Source organism: Nycticebus coucang, chromosome 18 (genome assembly GCF_027406575.1).
Source record: "Nycticebus coucang isolate mNycCou1 chromosome 18, mNycCou1.pri, whole genome shotgun sequence".
Classification (NCBI taxonomy): domain Eukaryota; kingdom Metazoa; phylum Chordata; class Mammalia; order Primates; family Lorisidae; genus Nycticebus; species Nycticebus coucang.
This window is the reverse complement of record NC_069797.1, coordinates 67,969,859-67,988,494: the sequence shown is the minus strand read 5'-3', so window position 1 is coordinate 67,988,494 and position 18,636 is coordinate 67,969,859. Positions and strand designations below refer to the sequence as shown.

General features: G+C 46.1%; 1 protein-coding gene across 2 annotated transcripts in view; it reads left to right on the top strand.

The window, feature by feature from the left end:
• Positions 1-4,729: 4,729 nt before the first annotated feature.
• The window catches only part of FAM20A (FAM20A golgi associated secretory pathway pseudokinase), a 57,549-nt gene continuing 43,642 nt past the window's right edge, over positions 4,730-18,636 (top strand). Inside the window, exon 1 of one of the 2 annotated variants that reach the window (XM_053570102.1) lies at positions 4,730-5,258. In XM_053570102.1, coding sequence (XP_053426077.1) covers positions 4,861-5,258 — 398 coding nt within the window. In that variant the 5' untranslated portion in view covers positions 4,730-4,860. The remainder of the gene's footprint in view (positions 5,259-18,636) is intronic. The other variant, XM_053570103.1, reaches the window with a different exon arrangement.

The following is an 18,636-nucleotide window of genomic DNA, read 5'->3' as shown; positions in this document are numbered from 1 at the left end:
CCACTCTCCCCCACCTCCATAGGTAAGTACACATGGGCCAACAAGAATTTATTAATTATCATCTGCATGCCTTGCTACACATGAAATCCTATAAATGGAGGAAAAGGAAGGAGAAAGCCTGTTAACCTTGAACTTATAGAGCTCTAGTCTAGTGTAGAGAATCAACCAAATGCAGAACAACTAGTCATATTCTAAGCAACATGGGACGACGTGCAAGACAAAAATGGAGCCTAACCTCCACAGACTGAGGAACTCTGGTGTTTAAATGTTGACGCTGCTGTTTTCACTATTTAATTCTTGGAAGCAGAGAGCTTGATATTTAGCTAGACCAAAAGGAAACACAAGTGCACTTTCATTTGCTCCTCTTAACGCATGCACAGATTCCTAATCTGCTCAGCATACTGCCTTGTACTTTTTCTTAATTGCCTTATAGATACAGATAGAGCTTGCCTCCATAATGATCACAAAAGGCAAGAAATAACTGCGTCATATATTTACATCTCCTACAGAGCCCAAACTATGTCATTTTATCGTAATCAACAGTTAAGGGTCTGTTACCCCTGCAGTAGGCCCTGAAAGAGATTCCTCAGTTGCATAGATGGCCAATACCCCAGCCCTCACTCAGCAAACATTTCTTGAGCATTTTCCCAAATAATAAGCCCCCGTCTTTAAATATCTGTATACATGGATAAGTAGTAACATTCTCCCTCTACACTCAAGAGGTAATGCTCCAGTGAGGAGGAAAGATGTGTCCTGTGTTAATTTGCAAGGGCCGCTCTTGCAAAGCACCACAAATAGCAGAAATTTAGTGTCTCACAGTTCTAGAGGTTATAGATCCAAGGTCATGGTGCCAACAAGTTGGTCTCTTCTGAGGGCTGTGAGGGAGAATCTGTTCCAAGCCTCTTTCCTAGCTTCTGGTGTTTGCTGGAAATCTTTGGCATTCCTCGGCTTATAGAAGCATTACCTGGATCTCCATCTTCATCTTCACATGGTGTTCTCCCGTGGTGAGTGACTCTGTGCTCTAATTTCCCCTTTTGATAAGGTCACACGTCATAGTGGATTAAGGGCCCTCTCCACTCCAACTGCATCTTAACTAATCATTTCCGCAACAACTCTATTTTCAAATAGAGTTACCCTCTGAGGCATTGGCAGTTGGGATTTCAACATATTAATTTGAGAGGGGACCTATTCAACCCCTAACACACTCACAGCTAAACACAGCAGGGTTGACACTGTCACAGAGGAATATCTGAGGGCTCAGGGAGCACATGACAGTACCTGGCGCTGAGTTTAAGAGGCTTGAGGGCAAGCATCAGAGAAAACATGACAAATGGCCAAAGCTTGGGTGGATAACAAGTGCTTTCCAGGTAGGAAAAGGAAAAAGACCTTTTTATTAAAGTTCAGGCACATCTGTGAGAGCTTGAAGCACTTGGGAAGTGCAGAAAGTATGATGTGATGAAGACAAGAGTGGAGCCTATAAAGAAGAGGGGAGATAGAAACCTGGTCGGGCAGAGCTGGGCCACAATGAGTGAGCTAATCAGGAGACAAGGAGAGGTGTGGAGGGTTTCCAGAGTATGTGCTTTCTAGAACGCTCACTCTGGCAAGAGAATGGGTCGCAGGGAAAGCAGAGAGATCAGGAGCCTATGTAAAAGTCTAATGAAGAAATTAGGAAGCTCTGGAGACAAAAAGAGGAGTAGAAATGGAAAAGGGAGATTGGACTTCCAACGGGGAGCTTAACAAAGAATGATGAGCCCAAGCAAACAGCAACTTAGGATAACTTCAGTGTGAATGGAAAGGGTGTAGATGAGGCTGGGGAAGAAATCAGGAACCAAGACATGAAGGATGAGAGGAGGGGAAGAAAGAGAAGGCTCTTTGGTGGGAGAAGGAAAGAGATTTGAGGCAAACCTTAAGGATGGCGCCATCTGACCAGCCAATCCTGCTGGTAGAATTTCCACTCTCCTACTTCAATTTCATTCACACTAATATCTGACTTCTGTGTGCAGTTCTGCCCTTGACCTTTAAAGGGCAGGAAAAAAAATACATTAACGTAATCTCCAAACAAGTTAGAAGTATTGTTCCCTAAACTGGGGCCAGACAAAAGAGTCCATTAAGGCAGCATGACCCATGGGTTGGGGAGAACGGAAGTGGTAAGACATGTAACAGCTTTAAGTCCATGTCCCACGCCAGTCCAGAAAAACAAGACACCAGTCTGCCATAGTACTATAGACACAGCACCACTGTTCTGTGGGTGACTCCTTCATCCGCTGGCCAGGACACCTAATTAGACACATCAGAAGCTGCAAAGTTTTTCAGACACAGGATACCAGTTAAAACTTAATTCCAGGCTGGGCACCCATAGCACAGTGGTGACGTCGCCAGCCACATACTCCCAGGCTGGCGAGTTAGAACACCCCCAGGCCAGCTAAACAACAATGACAACTGCAACAAAAAATAGCCAAGCATTGTGGCAGGCGCCTATAGTCCCAGCTACCTGGGAGGCTGAGGCAAGAGAATCATTTAAGCCCAAGAGTTTCAGGTTGCTGTGAGCCGTGACGCCACATTACTCTACCGAAGGCAACATAATGAGACTCTGTCTCAAAAAAAAAAAAAAAAAAAAAAACTTAATTCCAGGTTTGAAAAATGAAAAGATTCAAGAACTCACCCCAAAATGCCCACCATTTCCAGGTGAGTGAGGGGGCTGGGAATAGTATCCCCTGGGGGGTTTTCACTTGGGCTGGGCATTCAGACCATAATATTGTACTCAGGTAGACGGTGCCTTTTTTGCTAACTTCCTTTTCCATCTTTTCTGTTTTTGTCCTACCCATGAACGGTCTCCCAGCTGTCCTAGTAGTAGAACACTAATGCAGCCAAGAGTAATCTAATTATCGCAAACCTATTTCACACTTATTTAGCATGAGCTAGAGGCTAGGCTAAGCAATTTAAATACACATAATAATAGTTCCGTCAATACAATGGTGGTCCCATAAGATTAGAACATGCTCAACAGGTCTGTAGTCTAGGAGTAATCTGGTAGACCATATAGCCTAGGTGTGCACGTAGTAGGCTGTACCGTTTAAGTACAATCCATGATGTTCACACAATGACAAACTTGCTTAAGGATGCATTTCTCAGATGTGATGCATCACTTTAATTCAATTAAGCCTCTGTTACACCCTAGGATGGAGTTTCTATTACACCCCCTAGATAAAGGATGGCCATAGCCCCAAGAAATCTTCCACTGAACCACAGGGAAAAGACTTCTCGTGGGAACCCACAAGTCCAAAGCATGTCTGCAAGTTGATTGCACCAAGGGAAGGGAGGTGGTTAAAGAGCAGGATTAACATACACGGGAAGTTTTGCTGCCAAGGCAGGCAGTTTAGGGCAAGAGCTCCTTTTCCTGAACTTTGGGCAGGGGGGTGGGGCTGCCTCCTGAGAGGGGCTTGTGCTTTTCTATACTACCAGGTCATTAATCAGGAGCCAGGAGCTCCGGGCCCTCCCTCTTCCTCAAAAGGAAAGTTGGGTGGGGGAGTACAAATGACCTCACAGCATCTCAGGCGAGAGCTTGACTGTGCCGTCCCGTGATTCACTTGGGTGGACTACTTTCACACTCCAAAGTTCGGAGTGGGGTCAGCGGGGCCCCTCCCTTTTTCGACGCAAGAAACATTTCCTCTTTTTAAAGTGCAGGCAGAGTAGGACTCAAACTCCATCCAAACAGGAAATCTCCAAGATTCCAAGTAAAACTGATGCCTTATTTTTAAAGGCCGAGATCTGTCACTTACCAAGTAGGTGTTTTTGAGAGCCTACTATGTGCCAGGCGCGCACCCTGTAGTGGTGAGCAATCTAGCCTGTGCCCTGCTCTCGGTGGGAGGATACACAGAGAAAAGATAAGACACCCCCCCCCAACACAAATATGTCCGGCAGAGATGACAGACAAGGCTTTCAGGGGGGCTGTTATCGTTTTTCTAAAAATAGAAATAATAATAAAAAACTCCAACCCCCTTGCTTGAATTTCCCCAAAGTGTCTAGACCCCGACCCGAGCAGGGGCAGTGGGTCACCTGGAGCGAGGGGGATGGGTGCAGGCAGTGTGACAAGGTGGACAGCAGAGCCGGCAGAGGGCTGGGGAGGTGGCTGTTGAGCTGCCTCAGACTCAGGTGCCAGCTGAGAGTGGGCGGAGGTGCCGGCGTCAGGCCAGGCGTGGGGAGGCCCCACATTACCTCTGCCTCTGGGAGTCCGGGCGCGCAGACAAGCTCCCTGGAGCCGCCCCTGCTTCGCCAACTCCTGACTCCCGCCGCCGGTGCCAGCTGGGGGCACTGGTGTCCCCACCGCCCGCAAAAGGAGTCGCGGGAACAGTTGCAGCAGCAGCGGAGCTACAGCATCCTCGGGAGAGACGCCCGGGGCTCGGCAGCCACCCGCCTCCGCTGCTCTCCGCGCTCCTCCTGGCGTCGACCCCTGCCCCGCGCCCGCGGTGGCAGCCAGCACCTGTGCCCCGGGGCCCTGTCGCCTGCCGCGGGCGCCCGGGAGAGCGGGTGCGGGGGAGAAAAGGTACGAGAAGCGGACCCCCGGGAGACCACCTTCCGCACCCCTCGGCTCCACTTGGCCCAGAGAAGGGACATCCGCCGCCTCGAGCCCGGGCGTTCTGTGCATCCTGTAACCAAGTTAAGGGGCTACACCCCTCAAAGGAGGTCCAGTCCGCACGGTGAGCATTCCTGCTCCACCGAGCACGGCCGGCCCGCTGGAGGATTCCAGGCGCGTCTTCTGCCTGCGCCCCGGACGCCCTCTCGGGTCGCTGGAGACCGCCCAGCCGCCCCCAGCGCTCCCCTTGGCCGGCGCGCCCCGCCGACCCACGTCCGGAGTGGGCTATGCCCGGGCTGCGCCGGGACCGCCTGCTGACCCTGCTGCTGCTGGGCGCGCTGCTCTCCGCCGACCTCTACTTCCACCTCTGGCCCCAAGTGCAGCGTCAGCTGCAGCCTCGGGAGCGCCCGCGGAGCTGCCCTTGCTCTGGCCGCGCCTCCTCCCCGGCCCCAGCCGCAGCCTCCTCGGCCCCCGGCACGGTCGCGCACAACTTTTCCCGAGCCGGGCCCCTGGCTGAGCCGGCCCGCGGCGGTCGCAGCGGCTGGGGCTCCAAGCTGCAGGCCCTCTTCGCCCACCCGCTGTACAGTGTCCCGGAGGAGCCGCCAATCCTCGGACCCGAGGACTCGCTACTGGCCAGCCAGGAAGCGCTGCGGTATTACCGGAGGAAGGTGGCCCGCTGGAACAGGTGAGGCCCCCGCCTGGGGGACCCGAGAGCGCGCGCCAGCTCCAGCCTCCCCGCGCCCCCTTTCTAGCCTCCCTCGCCGCCCCTGGCGCCGGGCTTAGAGTGTTCCCTACTCTGACCCCACCAGCCGTGGCGGACCTCAGTTCAGACCTGCAGTGACATATCAGTTCCAGAAAAAGTTTCTATGCAGCCGCGCAGAGAAGAAACGCTCGGAGCCCCTCCCCTTGGGCTCCCGGTGTGTTCATTGCTTAGCCCCACTCCAGTTCCCGGGTCCGTGCCCCATCCCCTCTCTCTTGGTCCCAATGTAGAAGGCCAATGCTGGACTCCGATTTTGTCCCCAAACAGAGCAACAACAGAGCTGGTTCGAATTCAGCTTTTAACCCCTGCTCTTGGGGCAGACCCAAGCACCAGAACTGTGCCTCTTCCTCAAGCCCTCTGCCAGCTGTCAGCGAACACAAAGGTGGGGCGGGAGATACGTGCTCCACCACCACCACACAGCCACCACACTGTCCTTATTCAAAACATAGCTTGTCCCTCTCTGGTGAGTGTTAGAATTTGAAGGCAGTGTTATGATCTTGTATTAGTGTGACGATACGAACTGACTTGGAGGAAGCTTGATGCTTCTGCAAAAGAGAGAGACATCTGCCTGGGCATTTGTAAGACTTAAGAAGGATGCTTAAACTTGGTAAACGTGGAATGTAAGTGTCTTGGCACAGTAACTGAGAGAATGCCAGGAAGGCTATGTTAACCAGTGTGATGAAAGTGTGTCAAACGGTCTGTGAAGCTAGTGAATGATGCCCCATGATCATATCAATGTACACAGCTATGATTTAATAAAAAAAAAAAAAATTGGGGCATTGGGAGAGGCAGAATGGTCATTGCAGAGATCCCCAGCTAACAGCCGGAAGCCTTTAGAAAGCACAGAACTTGTCTGAATGTCACTCACATGCAGAGTTCACTTGCAAACCACACCTATGTCTTCTTAATACAAGAAATTTCAAAATGAGATGTCATGTGTGGTTTCACAGCCCCTCTGGAGGATGGGTAGACCATAAATCTCTGTGGAAACTCAGAGCTAGCCCAATTTAACTGCTCATTATTCATTCTGTAGTGCTGACACTGGGGGAAGGGGAAAAATTTAGAAAATTTTAAAAAAGGAAGAAGTTGAGTTATTGGCTGGATGACTGTAATGAATTTCAATTGCTACTCTATGGCTGATGATTTTATATTAGAAAGAAAGTGGTTCTCAATTGCTTTGCTAATTGCGTGCAATAATAAAAGGCAATTTGAGAGTGCTTCTCCGGGCACTGTCATTTTCAATATTACCTTTATTTCAGCAATAACATAGGAGTCTGGATCAGTGAAGTAGGAAATTTTGCCCTTAGAAAAGTTATCTATGTCTCTCTTGCTGATTTGAAAACAAGGGATTGTAGTCAAAGTCGCTTGCTTTTGTAAATGGGATCAGTGTTCATTTAGTCACATTTCTGTAGCCTTCAGCTTCCCTGTGTCACTTTGGTCCTGAAGGAACTGCTGAGGGAATATTTTGGCAGAAAAGCAAGATTCTTTCTCACCAAGCTGTTTTTAAAATAATTTTAAGCTTGATTCCACACTATGTGTCAAAACAAAAACAAAATACACATGCGCACACATTTACCGATGAGAAACGGTCTTGGCTATTTAAGATCGATGGGGGCTGATAACCTTGCTATATTCAGAGGTCATAGAGTGGTTTTGTGTTGTTGGGAGAAAGTGGCACATTTCCCGAGCAGGTTTGTGGGCCATACCAGGAAGGTCAGCACACTTGTAAACATTGACACGGACTGCACCAGGCCTGCTACACTGTGAGCGCTGAGGACGCCTCCAGATCCCAGTGCAAACAAATATCTAAAAGACGCAGCAAAGGAAGTTACCATGCACAGCCTTGCTAATTGTTTTTCTCTTGCACAAATAAGACCTCCTTATTTATAGCCACAACCCTGCCAATATTTAAAATCTAGTGATTTATGTTTATATGTGGATGCTGCCGCCACACCAACACCTAATATCAAGTGCTATCCAAAATAATTGCATCAGCAAACCATCTGTCCCCCAATGGAGGTGCAGATAATAAAATAAGCCAAATCAACATTCTTCACCACTTTCCCAGTACAGACTATTAGTCTGAGTGATTTTTTTTTAATCTTTTCACCGCCATACTTATAAGGAACAGTAGGAAGTCAGAATCTTTCTACAATTGAGCTCATTACCAATGGGAGGTAGATATTGGCTGGTCTTCCTGCCCTGCTCTGTACATTCCATTTTGATGGAATTTTGATTTCTTATGGTGGAAAATGGAGGTTGTGCATTGCTATGTAAGTATTGGGCTCTCAATCAATATGTGTTCATTGGATGTCAATATTTAATTTAAAAATGGGAAGGCATGCTGTGTGGGGGGTGGGCTGCCCATGTGCTGTCTGACCCCAAAGTTTTCTGCAAACCTCCTTAATCCACTATTCTTTGCTCTTTTCTTCTCTTTTTCCCCACAAAATGTAAGTATGGCACAATCTGAGTTAAAAGTGTAATCAGGGAAAGTGTTTCTATCAGGCAGTCGACTGCTGGTCACAGTCAGTGAGACAACTCCAGGTTCCATCAGGCCTGGTGACACATTTGGCACCTGTTTTGAATAGTGAAGAAGAAAGAACACAGGGAACAAGGGAAATGGAGGCCACTATTTCAGGCCATAAACCAACAAGTCATAAAGGAGCTGCTGTTAGTCCTTTAATTAGGGAGGAAGTAAGAAGGCTTACCTGGAACACAGGTGAGGGTTCCCGTTGTCGCTGGCCTTGCATTCTTAGATGCTGAGCTTGGTACTTCTTCCCTGGCCCACAAGCTGCCTAAGCCAGACAACATCTGTCCTTTGACATGTCAAAACTGGTCAGCTTGGTCTGGCCTTTTGCCCACATATCTTTGTTCTGTTTCTCTGTAACCCTCTGGTCTTGACAGGCAAGGTCAAACAGGGTCATGTCTCCCTATGCAAACTCTAGCAGCTACAGCACAAATATGAGTCTCTGCTTTTCTTTCTTGACACTGTTCTCAGGACAATGAAATCAGAAAGGCTATATTGTCCTACAATTACAGATTCAGCATTTCTTAGAGGTGTATAAGTGAGCGTGTGTGCGTGCACATGTTTACCATCCTGGGAAGCTCTGGTCTTCCCCTCCCCTCCTCCCTCTCGCTGTCACTGAAAGAAAAGCTAGGCTCAAGTTTTTGAAAATCACAGCAAAGAGACTGGGAATCTTTTCAAAAATGACAGTTGGTCAAGGGGAGTAAATTGGCGGAAGTTTTTCCAGGAGAAGCTTTGAGAAGATGCAGAAGCTGAGGCAGACGGAGGAGAAGAGGGAGAGAAAGCCAGCAGAGAGGGAAAGGAATTCAACTGGAAATAAGGATTATCTATTCTATGAGTTTGGGAAGGTAGCGCCTTTCCCCAATGGCATCTGTGGGATGAGCAATACAGTCTCGCCCCATCTTTTTATCTCTTTCCTGCTTATTGCATGCCTGCCCAGGCCATTTGGAACCTAGATTTCTTGTGAGCATGCACTTCAACCACAGGGCAGATGAAAGTCCAGGTTCTTACTCATGGATGGTGGCCAGTTGCCTTCCTCCCAGAGTCAACAGGGCTTTGGCCTCTCATCTGGTTTTTCAGCCAATAATCCCAGGCTGAGAAAGGAGCTGGGCTCCTTCGATTTGAAAACAGACCTCAACCATGACCCATGTGTGGTTAGCAGAGGGAGTGCGGATCTCAACTTCCATTTCCCATTTTCTCCCAATTAGAGCCTTGCTTGACTGGCTTTGGAAAAGATATTATTTTAGTGGTTTCTGAATCCCAGAACATGTAGCTAGAAGAAACCTCTCCACTCTTCTCAGAATCAAAGGCTCCAAGCAGATGGTTTCTGAAAGGGCTAATCCAGAAGGCCATTTTCAGGGTTTTTTTTCCTCCTTCATTCCAAAGATGGTCTTTGCTGCCATTGCCACAGCAAAGACCTAAATCCAGGGAAAATATCAGTGCCTGTTTCCAAATAGATCAAAATGAGCTCCCCGCCTCCAGCCAAGAACTTAAGGCTATTTCATAGTTCCCAAACCTTAACACATTTCTTTCATCCCAGCTAAGTTCTCATCAATCCTGGGATCCCAAATGGCTAATCGTTTTGCATGCCAATTCTTGCATGCTTGTTATGTGCAAGGCATTTTACATACACTTGCTAGTGCAGGCCTTACGACTTCTGTAGCAGTAAATGCTGACGACAAGCAGAATTCCCAAATGGCCTCTGAGTGTTTCCAGCCCTGGAGCACACACACCTCCCCGTTATTCAACCAGCTGCCAAAACGGGTACCACCATGAAGGGATTTTACAAATGTTATTAAAGACCCAGATCAGTAATCTTTGGGAAAGGAAAAAAATATTCTGTGAGCCTCACCTAATCACAGGAGGCTCTTAAAGCAGAGAGCTTTGGGGGACTGATCAGAGAAGAGGAAGTCAGAGATTCAAAGTAGGATGAAGATTTGATGAGCCTTTACTGACCAGAGATGGAGGGGCCCACATGGCAGGGGTTAGGATGGGGTTGAGGAGCTGAGATTGGTCCCAGCCGACAGCCAGGAAGGAAACAGGGACCTCAGTCCTTCAAGTACAAGGAGATAAATTCCGCCACCAACTAGAACAAGCTTGGAAGCAGATCTTTCCCTAGAGCCTCCGGATGAGAATTCAGCCTAGACAAAACACCTTAACTCCAGCTTTCTAAGACCTCATGCAGAGGGTACAACCAACCATGCCAAGCTAGACTTCTGGCCTATAGAACTGTGAGCTAACACATAAGTATTGTTCTCAGCCGCTAGGTTTATAGTAATCTGTTACATAGCAATGAAAACAAATACAGTACCACTGCTAATTCATTTTATAGGGGAGACAGGATGGTAAGGTTGTATAACTTGCCCAAAGTCAGGCAGCTAGCAAACCACAGGCAGCCACTGGACCCAAAGGTTCTGGCTCCAGAATCCATGGTCTTAACCACCAGCTCCACCACCCTGTGTCCTTTGATGCCTGCAGGCCCTAACTTTTCCTCCCCTGGAAAGGCTTTTCTGATGACCTCTAAACACTCTAATCCTTCCTTGACCCATGTCTACCCCCTCTATATATGCCATAGTATTTTTTAGGGCTGTTCACTATGTCCAATGGAACTGCCAGGCAACTGCCTAGAGCTTCATGGGAGAATCAATGGCCACTCACTCGTGGCATGAAAATCTATTACCCCCTTTCTGTTTCAGAGCCAGAATAAATACATATATGTGGAACAAATAATTGGGAACAGACGACACTAGGATTTGGGGGCTGTTAGTCAATGGCCTATAATCACCTTTGAAAATAGCCTTAAACAAAAACAATCCCAACTGTAAAATCACCCCACCTGGAACTTGGCTCCTCCTCCCTATGGAAGTCTAGAACAAAACCCCCCTTCTGAGACAGTCTGAAATTTGGATGTGGAGTGCTTTTCTGATTGCAGTGCCTAAATAAAATCAATTAAAAAATAAAAAAAGAAAAAGCCACGAAGGAAAATTGAGAAAGTATCATTTGCCAAAAAGAGGGAATTTCTTCAGCTTCCTGTGTTTTCTGAGGAAAACAGCCAACAAGTCTTGCATTAAAGAAAAATGAGAAACCCAGAGACCTTGACTTAGCCAAAGCAATCCCTCCCACTCCACCCCTTGGCAGGTGCTGACCTGTATTTTTTGTGATTATTCATTAAGCTGGAGGCTGAGGAAAGCCTGTGGCTTCTGCTGAAGTAGGCTTGCGTATGGCTAAAAGCCAAGTGGGGATACCATTTGAAACAGCTGTGGCTTTTAGCAGAGCAGAAGTTACTAGGCATAAGTTCCTACCTGTTATTATAGGCAGACACACACACATGCGCCTAATGAAAACCACAGGATGGAAAAGAAGCTTAGCTCTTTTTGTGCCCTGCCACTTGGCAGGATGTCCTTGCTTGTAATGCGAAATCAGGACAGAACTGAGTGTGAGTGCTTCGGAGCCGCCAATATCCAGGACTTTTGATCCCCAGGGCCCAGTTTTGGAGGCTAAGCATTAGAGGCAGCCAGTAGAACTTGGCTTGAGCAAGAAGCAAAGTAAAATCCCAGAAAAAGGCCTCATTTACTGGCTTCACTAAGAATAAACCAGATAATAAATTTGGGATGCCCCAGGGAACAGAGCATAGTAGAGGACTACAGTTCCTAAGAAGCCAAGAAACTGCAATAAAATTCAGTCAAATATGGAGAGTAAAAGAGAAACTTAAGGAGTGTGTTGGCACAGGGGCACATGGAATAGGAAGCTGGACCATTAAATAAAAAAAGGAAAGAAAGAAAGAAAATAAAAAACCAAGTGGCTTGGGAAGAGATGGAATTTTAAAAACTTGGGAGAGGTTAATGGGCCAGAAAAGATGTGTGCTGAAGAAAAACAGTGCGGTTCAGCCCTGGAAGCCAAGCACATTTCTCAGCAAATTTACCTTCAATTGTCAGCACCTGGGTCGATCTTCATAGGTTAGACATAAATATTTTTTGATAATGCTAACCAAAGTGGAATCTACAAAGAGGAACAAATCTTAGCTCCTGACCAATTCAAATGCCCCACAGACTTTCAGTTTTATCAAGTGAAATGGCCTTTGTATATTTCTGATTCATTTCCTTCAATGGCAGAACAGTCATGGTTTTGGATCTTTTTTTGCCCTGTTCCTAGTTAATTCATAGTTGAAAATTATACACACCCAGTGGTTGCTTATGATTTCATTCCATGCTCCCCTGAGCACTCAGAGACACTAGAGAAATTCAGATTGACCAACTCCATTCCACAATCAAATCCACTCCCTTACCCAATGAAAATTTCATTATAGGGTTTTTTTTTTTTTTAAACTGGAATCATTGGATCCCACCAAGTTCAGGTGGTGAGATCCATATTTTCCTTAAGTTTCATGCAAAATTCACATTCTGTGAATAAGCTAATTTTCCTAGGAAATAGTTTATTATTTTTGCAAAATATTCCTATATTCATCAGGATTCTCTAGTGTCACTTGAGGGAAACCCAATTCAAAGTAATTAAAGAAGGGAAAGGAAATGTAGAGATTCAAGTAACCAGACCTCAGTAAGACAGGAGGAATTGGCCTCTGACAAGGACTTTACCTTTGTCTCCATTCTCCCTTTCTGTACTACATCGCTTGTCTTCATCCATTTCTGTGGCTCAAGTCCCCACAGCCCTGGGACCAGAGAGGGAAGAAAGCTCCAATTTCCAAAAGGAAAGATTCTGAACAAAGACACCCATTGGCCCAGTCTGGGGATATAGCTAGGCTGGAGAGGACTGTGATTGGGCCAGCTTAAGATCATGTCTATCCCTCAACCAATCAGTGTGCCAGGGAGGCGGAACCACGTGGCTCTTCCCCAGTGTGGGGCAGACCATGTCCCCTAAATTCAGCAAGCTCAGACTCCGATGGTGGTGAAGGAACTATTGTTTCTAGAGTGAAGCTAGAAAGTTTTCCAGCTTATGTCTGCCTCAGTGTCTGATTCCTGTGGCTGCTACTCTGGAGTTTTATTATAAGGAGACTTTCTTTTTTGTAAAGCAAATTCAATCATAAATTCACATGTGCAGACTTTTTATACCAACCATTAAAATCCTCCCAGGAAAATAGAAAGCTGTATTTATTTCTGCATTCTCTTACTCTCAGAGCATAAAACAGAAATGGATGTGAACCCGGCTTGTTGGCCCGGACCCAGCTCATTCAGGGGCTCATGTCTCTGTCTCCTGAAAGAGGACTCAGCTGGGAGCCAAGATACCTGGGTGTAAATCCTGAGGAAAGCATTTTCTTCCTCGGGCCTGAGTTCTTTCTTCTGAAATAAAGAGGGAGAGTCGGCGGCCCTGAGGCCTCCTTGGAGCTCTGTTTGCTGAGATTAGCCATCTTCAAAGTTTATCGCAATGAAAATATTGGACAATCATTTTCCAAATGTGCTTTGTGAGCATCCTAGGGCTCTGGGAGGTGCATCACGGGGTCTACAAATGATGGATTACATTTTCACTTTGAAAAGTACACTTTAAGGTAATTTTGATGTAATTTAAGAAAGCTCGCACCCAGTCATGTTATGTACCAGTGTTAAACATTGAGCCTGCCACGGGCACCTGTGCTGACAGATGGCTTCTCGTCCCATCTTTGTTTATTTGAGGAGTAACCAGAGATTGAAAGGTGAGCTGTTAAAAACTGTTTCTCATCACAGCTTCTTGTCAGGATTTTCAGTACTCTGCTCACAAAATAATATATAGAAATTAAGGGTGCTGAATTAAGACTATTCCCATCTTCCATTGCCCCCAATGTCGAATGCTTTTGTTAATAATCCTATTATCCCTCTTGTTCTCATTGACTTTTAAAAACAATTTTATAGGGCTTGGTGTGGTGGTTCACACCTGTAATCATAGCATTCTGGGAGGCCCGGGCAGGTGGATTGCTTGAGCTCAGGAGTTCAAGACCAGCCTGAGCCAGAGCAAGAACCCCATAACTAAAAATAGCCAATTGTTGTGGCAGGCACCTGTACTCCCAGCTACTTGGGAGGCTGAGGCAACAGAATCACTTGAGCCCAAGAGTTTGAGGTTGCTGTAAGCTATGACTCCACAGCACTCTACTGAGGGTGACTAATTAATTATAATTTTATCTATTTAGCCACGTAAATTAGTTTTAAAGCAATAAATTACAAATTGTATCTATGTTATACATTAAGGATATTATATAAGACTTTTTTTTTTTTTTTGTAGAGACAGAGTCTCACTGTACCGCCCTCGGGTAGAGTGCCGTGGCGTCACACGGCTCACAGCAACCTCTAACTCTTGGGCTTACGCGATTCTCTTGCCTCAGCCTTCCGAGCTGCTGGGACTACTGGCGTGCGCCACAACGCCCGGCTATTTTTCTGTTGCAGTTTGGCTGAGGCTGGGTCCGAACCCGCCACCCTCGGCATATGGGGTCGGCGCCCTACTCACTGAGCCACAGGCGCCGCCCTATATAAGACTTCTTTTAAAAAGAAGATCCCACATGTAGAAAAATTTTAAAAACCACTGAGTTAGAATATTTGAAAATAGAGTAAACTTCTTTTCTCCCTGTCTCTAAAATTAATGTGCCTAACCCCCAAGCCTCCTGCTCTCCTTGTCCTCTACTCCAAGCTCTTGTCACTCATAGGAACATGGTATTTGCTCTCTGATAATCCTTTCCCATGGCTTTGCCATTGCTTCTGGCCACTTAAGCATAAGAGAGCATCTTTTAGGCCTCTGTGTACTGTTAGCTTCTGCTGTATAACAAGCCATTCCAAAAGTTACCTTAAAATAAGAACCACTTATTCAGCTTGCGACTCTGCAGGTCAGCAGTCAGGACTGCCCTCAGCTGAGTGGTTCTTCTGGTCTCTACTGGGCTTACTCTGTGGTCAGCTGCTGCATGAGCTCCTCTTATCTCAGCTGTCTGGGGCCTGGGCTGGCATGGTGATCTTGGCTCCATGTGGCCTCTTATTCCCCAGTTGGCTAATGCGGGCTTGTTCTCAAGGTGACAGCAGGATTCCAAAAGAGAATGAAGCCTGCACAGCCTCTTGAAGTCCAGGCCAGAACCTGCTAAATGTCACTTCTGCTGCTGAAGTAGATCAAAGGCCATCTGGGGAGATTTAGACACAGTGGTAAGATCCATTTCCATATGTCAATGTGTAAGAAATATAATAGAACCCTTCAAAAACCTCAGGAGGCTGTCACAGACTGAATTTTGTCCCTCAAATTTCATATGAAGTCCTGAATCCTAGTATACTTTAGAATGTGACTTGATTTTGAGATAGAGCCTTTTAGGTGGCAGTTAAAGAGCAATGAGCTCTATTGGTGGGCCTTAATCCAGTTTGACTGGGGTCTTTATAAGAACAGACAGCAAGAACGCAGGTGCACAGAGGAGAAATCACGTGAGGACACAGAGAGGGGGCCAGCTATGTGCATGTCCAGAAGAAAGGCCTCCAAATGAAATTAACCCTGCTAACACGATGATCTTGGACTTCAAGCTTTCAGAGATGTGAGAAAAATAAGTTTCTATTGTTTAGGCCACCCAATCTAGGGTATTTTGTGGCAGTCTTTGCAAACTAATAGAGAGACTAACTCACCTGCCATGGCCATGGACAACCCACTGGCTTAGGCCTGGCTCTAACTCAGGGGCAAGGGCAAAGCCATCTCCAAAATTGTCTGTCTTATCCCCTGTGGTTCTTGCAGCTGCAAGAGTCCTCTTGGCCCTTCCCTTCGTTAAGGAAGCTTTCTCAAACTTTCTGCTTGGTGAGACAGATGAGATAGCTTCAGTTTCCTCCTTAGAGCAAAGTGTTTAGCCCTTCATTTATTCTCTTTTTAATATATTTGTTTAATAGACTTTAAGCTCATCTTCCTCTGGAGCCCCCCCTCCCTTTTTTGTGGTCAAAAACTAAAAAAGTAGCTTTTTGTCTCTCTGGGACTTCCTCCCATAATAGTTCTAATCCTTCCCAAGGTTGGATGGGTCAAGTGCACAACATTATCCTACAAAGATTTTAAAGCTTCTTTAGAAACTCTCAAGCACTTCCTTTCATATAACACTTAGAAACAATAACAAAGATTTGTTTTTCTTTATCAGTTGTATTAAGAACCTATATTTTATGCATGTTATTTCCAAAGATCATTATCTATTTATCTAAAAGGCATTTGTGATAATAATTGTTAATATTATTAACGGCATGAACCGGTAGAGTTCTCTCTACTTCCTAAAGCTCTTTTAAACAATTTGTAATTATCTTGCTGCTGAAAAAAAAAGAAAAAGAATCAGTCTGTACAACTAATAAGAAGAGGTTGACCTGAAAATCCCCATGGAAAAGCATTCAGCCCATCTCTATTTTATTATAAAGCAGCTTTCCCATCGCCCCAGGCTGACTGGGCTTCAGCTGTCCACAGTGGCTGTATGTAGGGACCCTGGTGAAAACGTTCAGCAGGAAACACAGGTGTTGTGCTGCCCTTGCACTGAGACCCTCCAGAGGCTGAACATCTCAGAGAGTTCTCCACTGAAATACATACAAACTCACTGACTTCACAGCAACACAGGGAAAAAATGGTAGTGTCTGTTTATCATAATTTTAGTCATTATGTCATTTTAATATAATGGGGAGACACAGAGAATGGGTCTTCTAGTATCATTTGCTATCAGAAAATGAAATGTATCATCAGGGATGGGTTTTCCAGCACAAACTTTTCTGCCTCCCTGGCCGGGACCCCTTGGCAGAGAACCCTTTGTGAACTGCACAGCCATAGCTAGCGGTGCCACCCTCCTGGAAGGTGGGAAGTGAAGTCTCTAAGCCATCGGCTCTCTTAGCATGTCCTGAACAACATCCTGAACAAGATCTGACAAGGGAATTCACTCACTTTATTTATTTGTTTCCTGGGGCTACTGTTAACAAATTGCCCCCATGGGTAGCTTAAAACAACAGATATGTTCTATGTTCTGGAGACTAGATATCTGAAATGGAGGTGCTGGCAGGGCAGCACTCCCTCCAGAGACTCTCGGGGAGAATCCATTACTTGCCTCTTTCAACTTCTAGTGGCTGCGCCTTCCTTGACTTGTGGCTGCATCACCTGGGTCTCTGCTCCACGATCACGTCACCTCGTCCTCTTTCATCTCTGTGTCTGTCTTCTCTTCTTTCTGTGAATTTCTCCTGTAAGGGCATTTGTCATTGGATTTAGGGACCCCTGAATAGTCCAAGGCAATCTTATCTGAAGATCCTGAACGTACCTCTCTGAAGACTATGAAGACTATTCTTCCAAATAAGGTCAAATACACAGGTTCCAGAAATTAGGTCCCAAACCTATCTTTCGGGAGACCATTCAGCCCACTTTAGTTACATTCCATGACAAAGACAAAGGCCATGAAGTTAGTGTTTTATTTTTACTTAAAAAAAATATTTCCTAAAAGGCAAAAGATAGATAAAAGAGGCCAGGCGCAGTGGCTCATGCCTGTAATCCCAGCACTTTGGGAGACCGAGGTGGGCAGATCACCTGAGCTCACGAGGTGGAGACCACCCTGAGCTAGAGTAAGACCCCATCTCTAACAAAAAAAAAAAATCCAGGCATTGTGGTGGGTGCCTGTAATTCCAGCTACTTGGGAGGCTGAGGCAAGAGAATCACTTCAGCCCAGGAGTTTGAGGTTGCTGTGAGCTGTGACACCACAGCACTCTACCAGGGTTGACAAAGTGAGACTCTGTCTCAAACAAAACAACAACAACAAAAAAAAATAGATAAAAGACTATCTGCTAGATAACCTATACCTATATCTTTAGCTATATTATAAAATGATTATGACATGTCACAGTATGAAATAAATATAAAATAATTCAGGAAAGTGGGTCAAAGGGAAAGTCAGGATACATAAGAGTGAGAAACTTCTTTGAACACCATGAAAACCTACCCACCCCAGGATCAGCCCTACTGGGAGAAACCACCAGCCCATCCACAAGGCAAAAACCAGGAGAGCACAGAAATTCCTTGGCAGTGATTCAACAGAAGACTGTCCTCCTCATGCCCCCAGCAGCTCCCACCACATCCTTTGGGCATTTACCCAGGGGTGGCCCTCAGCACATCTTGTGACATTAGCAAATGGCACTATGGCCCAGAGCAAATTCCAAAATCCTTCCCACGCTGCCAGTCCTAGTAGTCAGAGCTGCTGGCTTATCTAAGGAGAGAATTTAAATCATCCAGGTTCCACAGGAAAGAGAACAGGTACTTCCTGTGGGAGTGCTCAAAACAGACCAGGCTTTTGTAGCAGGGCCTCTTCTAATGGAAACTGAGAGGCAGTACATGTAGGATAAAACTCCCAGGGGCACCTCAAGAAATAAACTTGGAAATTAGCTGAACTTGGAGGTAGGAATAAAAAGCTCTTTATGAAGTCCTGGAGTCAATCGAGCAAAGCCACCAACCTCTGTCTGTGGGAGATCCACAGATCACGGGGCCATTCTGGCTTCTCCTCCAAATGATGCTTTTGGATGTGCTGGGACAGGTGAGCCAGTGGGTAATCAATACCTCAAAGCTATAGGGCATGGAATGTGGCTGCAAACTTCTAAAGTTTGGGCTGGAGAAATAAATAGATGGAAGCCAAATGCCCACCTTAGGTATTAAAAAAACATCAATAAAGCAACCATCATGTTGACCAGTGGAACTTGCCGGGTTAAACTCATTGCAAAATGTTTGCCCCAGGTAACTGAATGAGGTAATGTTCTATTCTGTTCTAAGCTGTGAACCTATTAAAAGGTGGGCGAAGTCAGCCAACAAAGGATGAACTTGGACTTATGGCAGTTGATATGC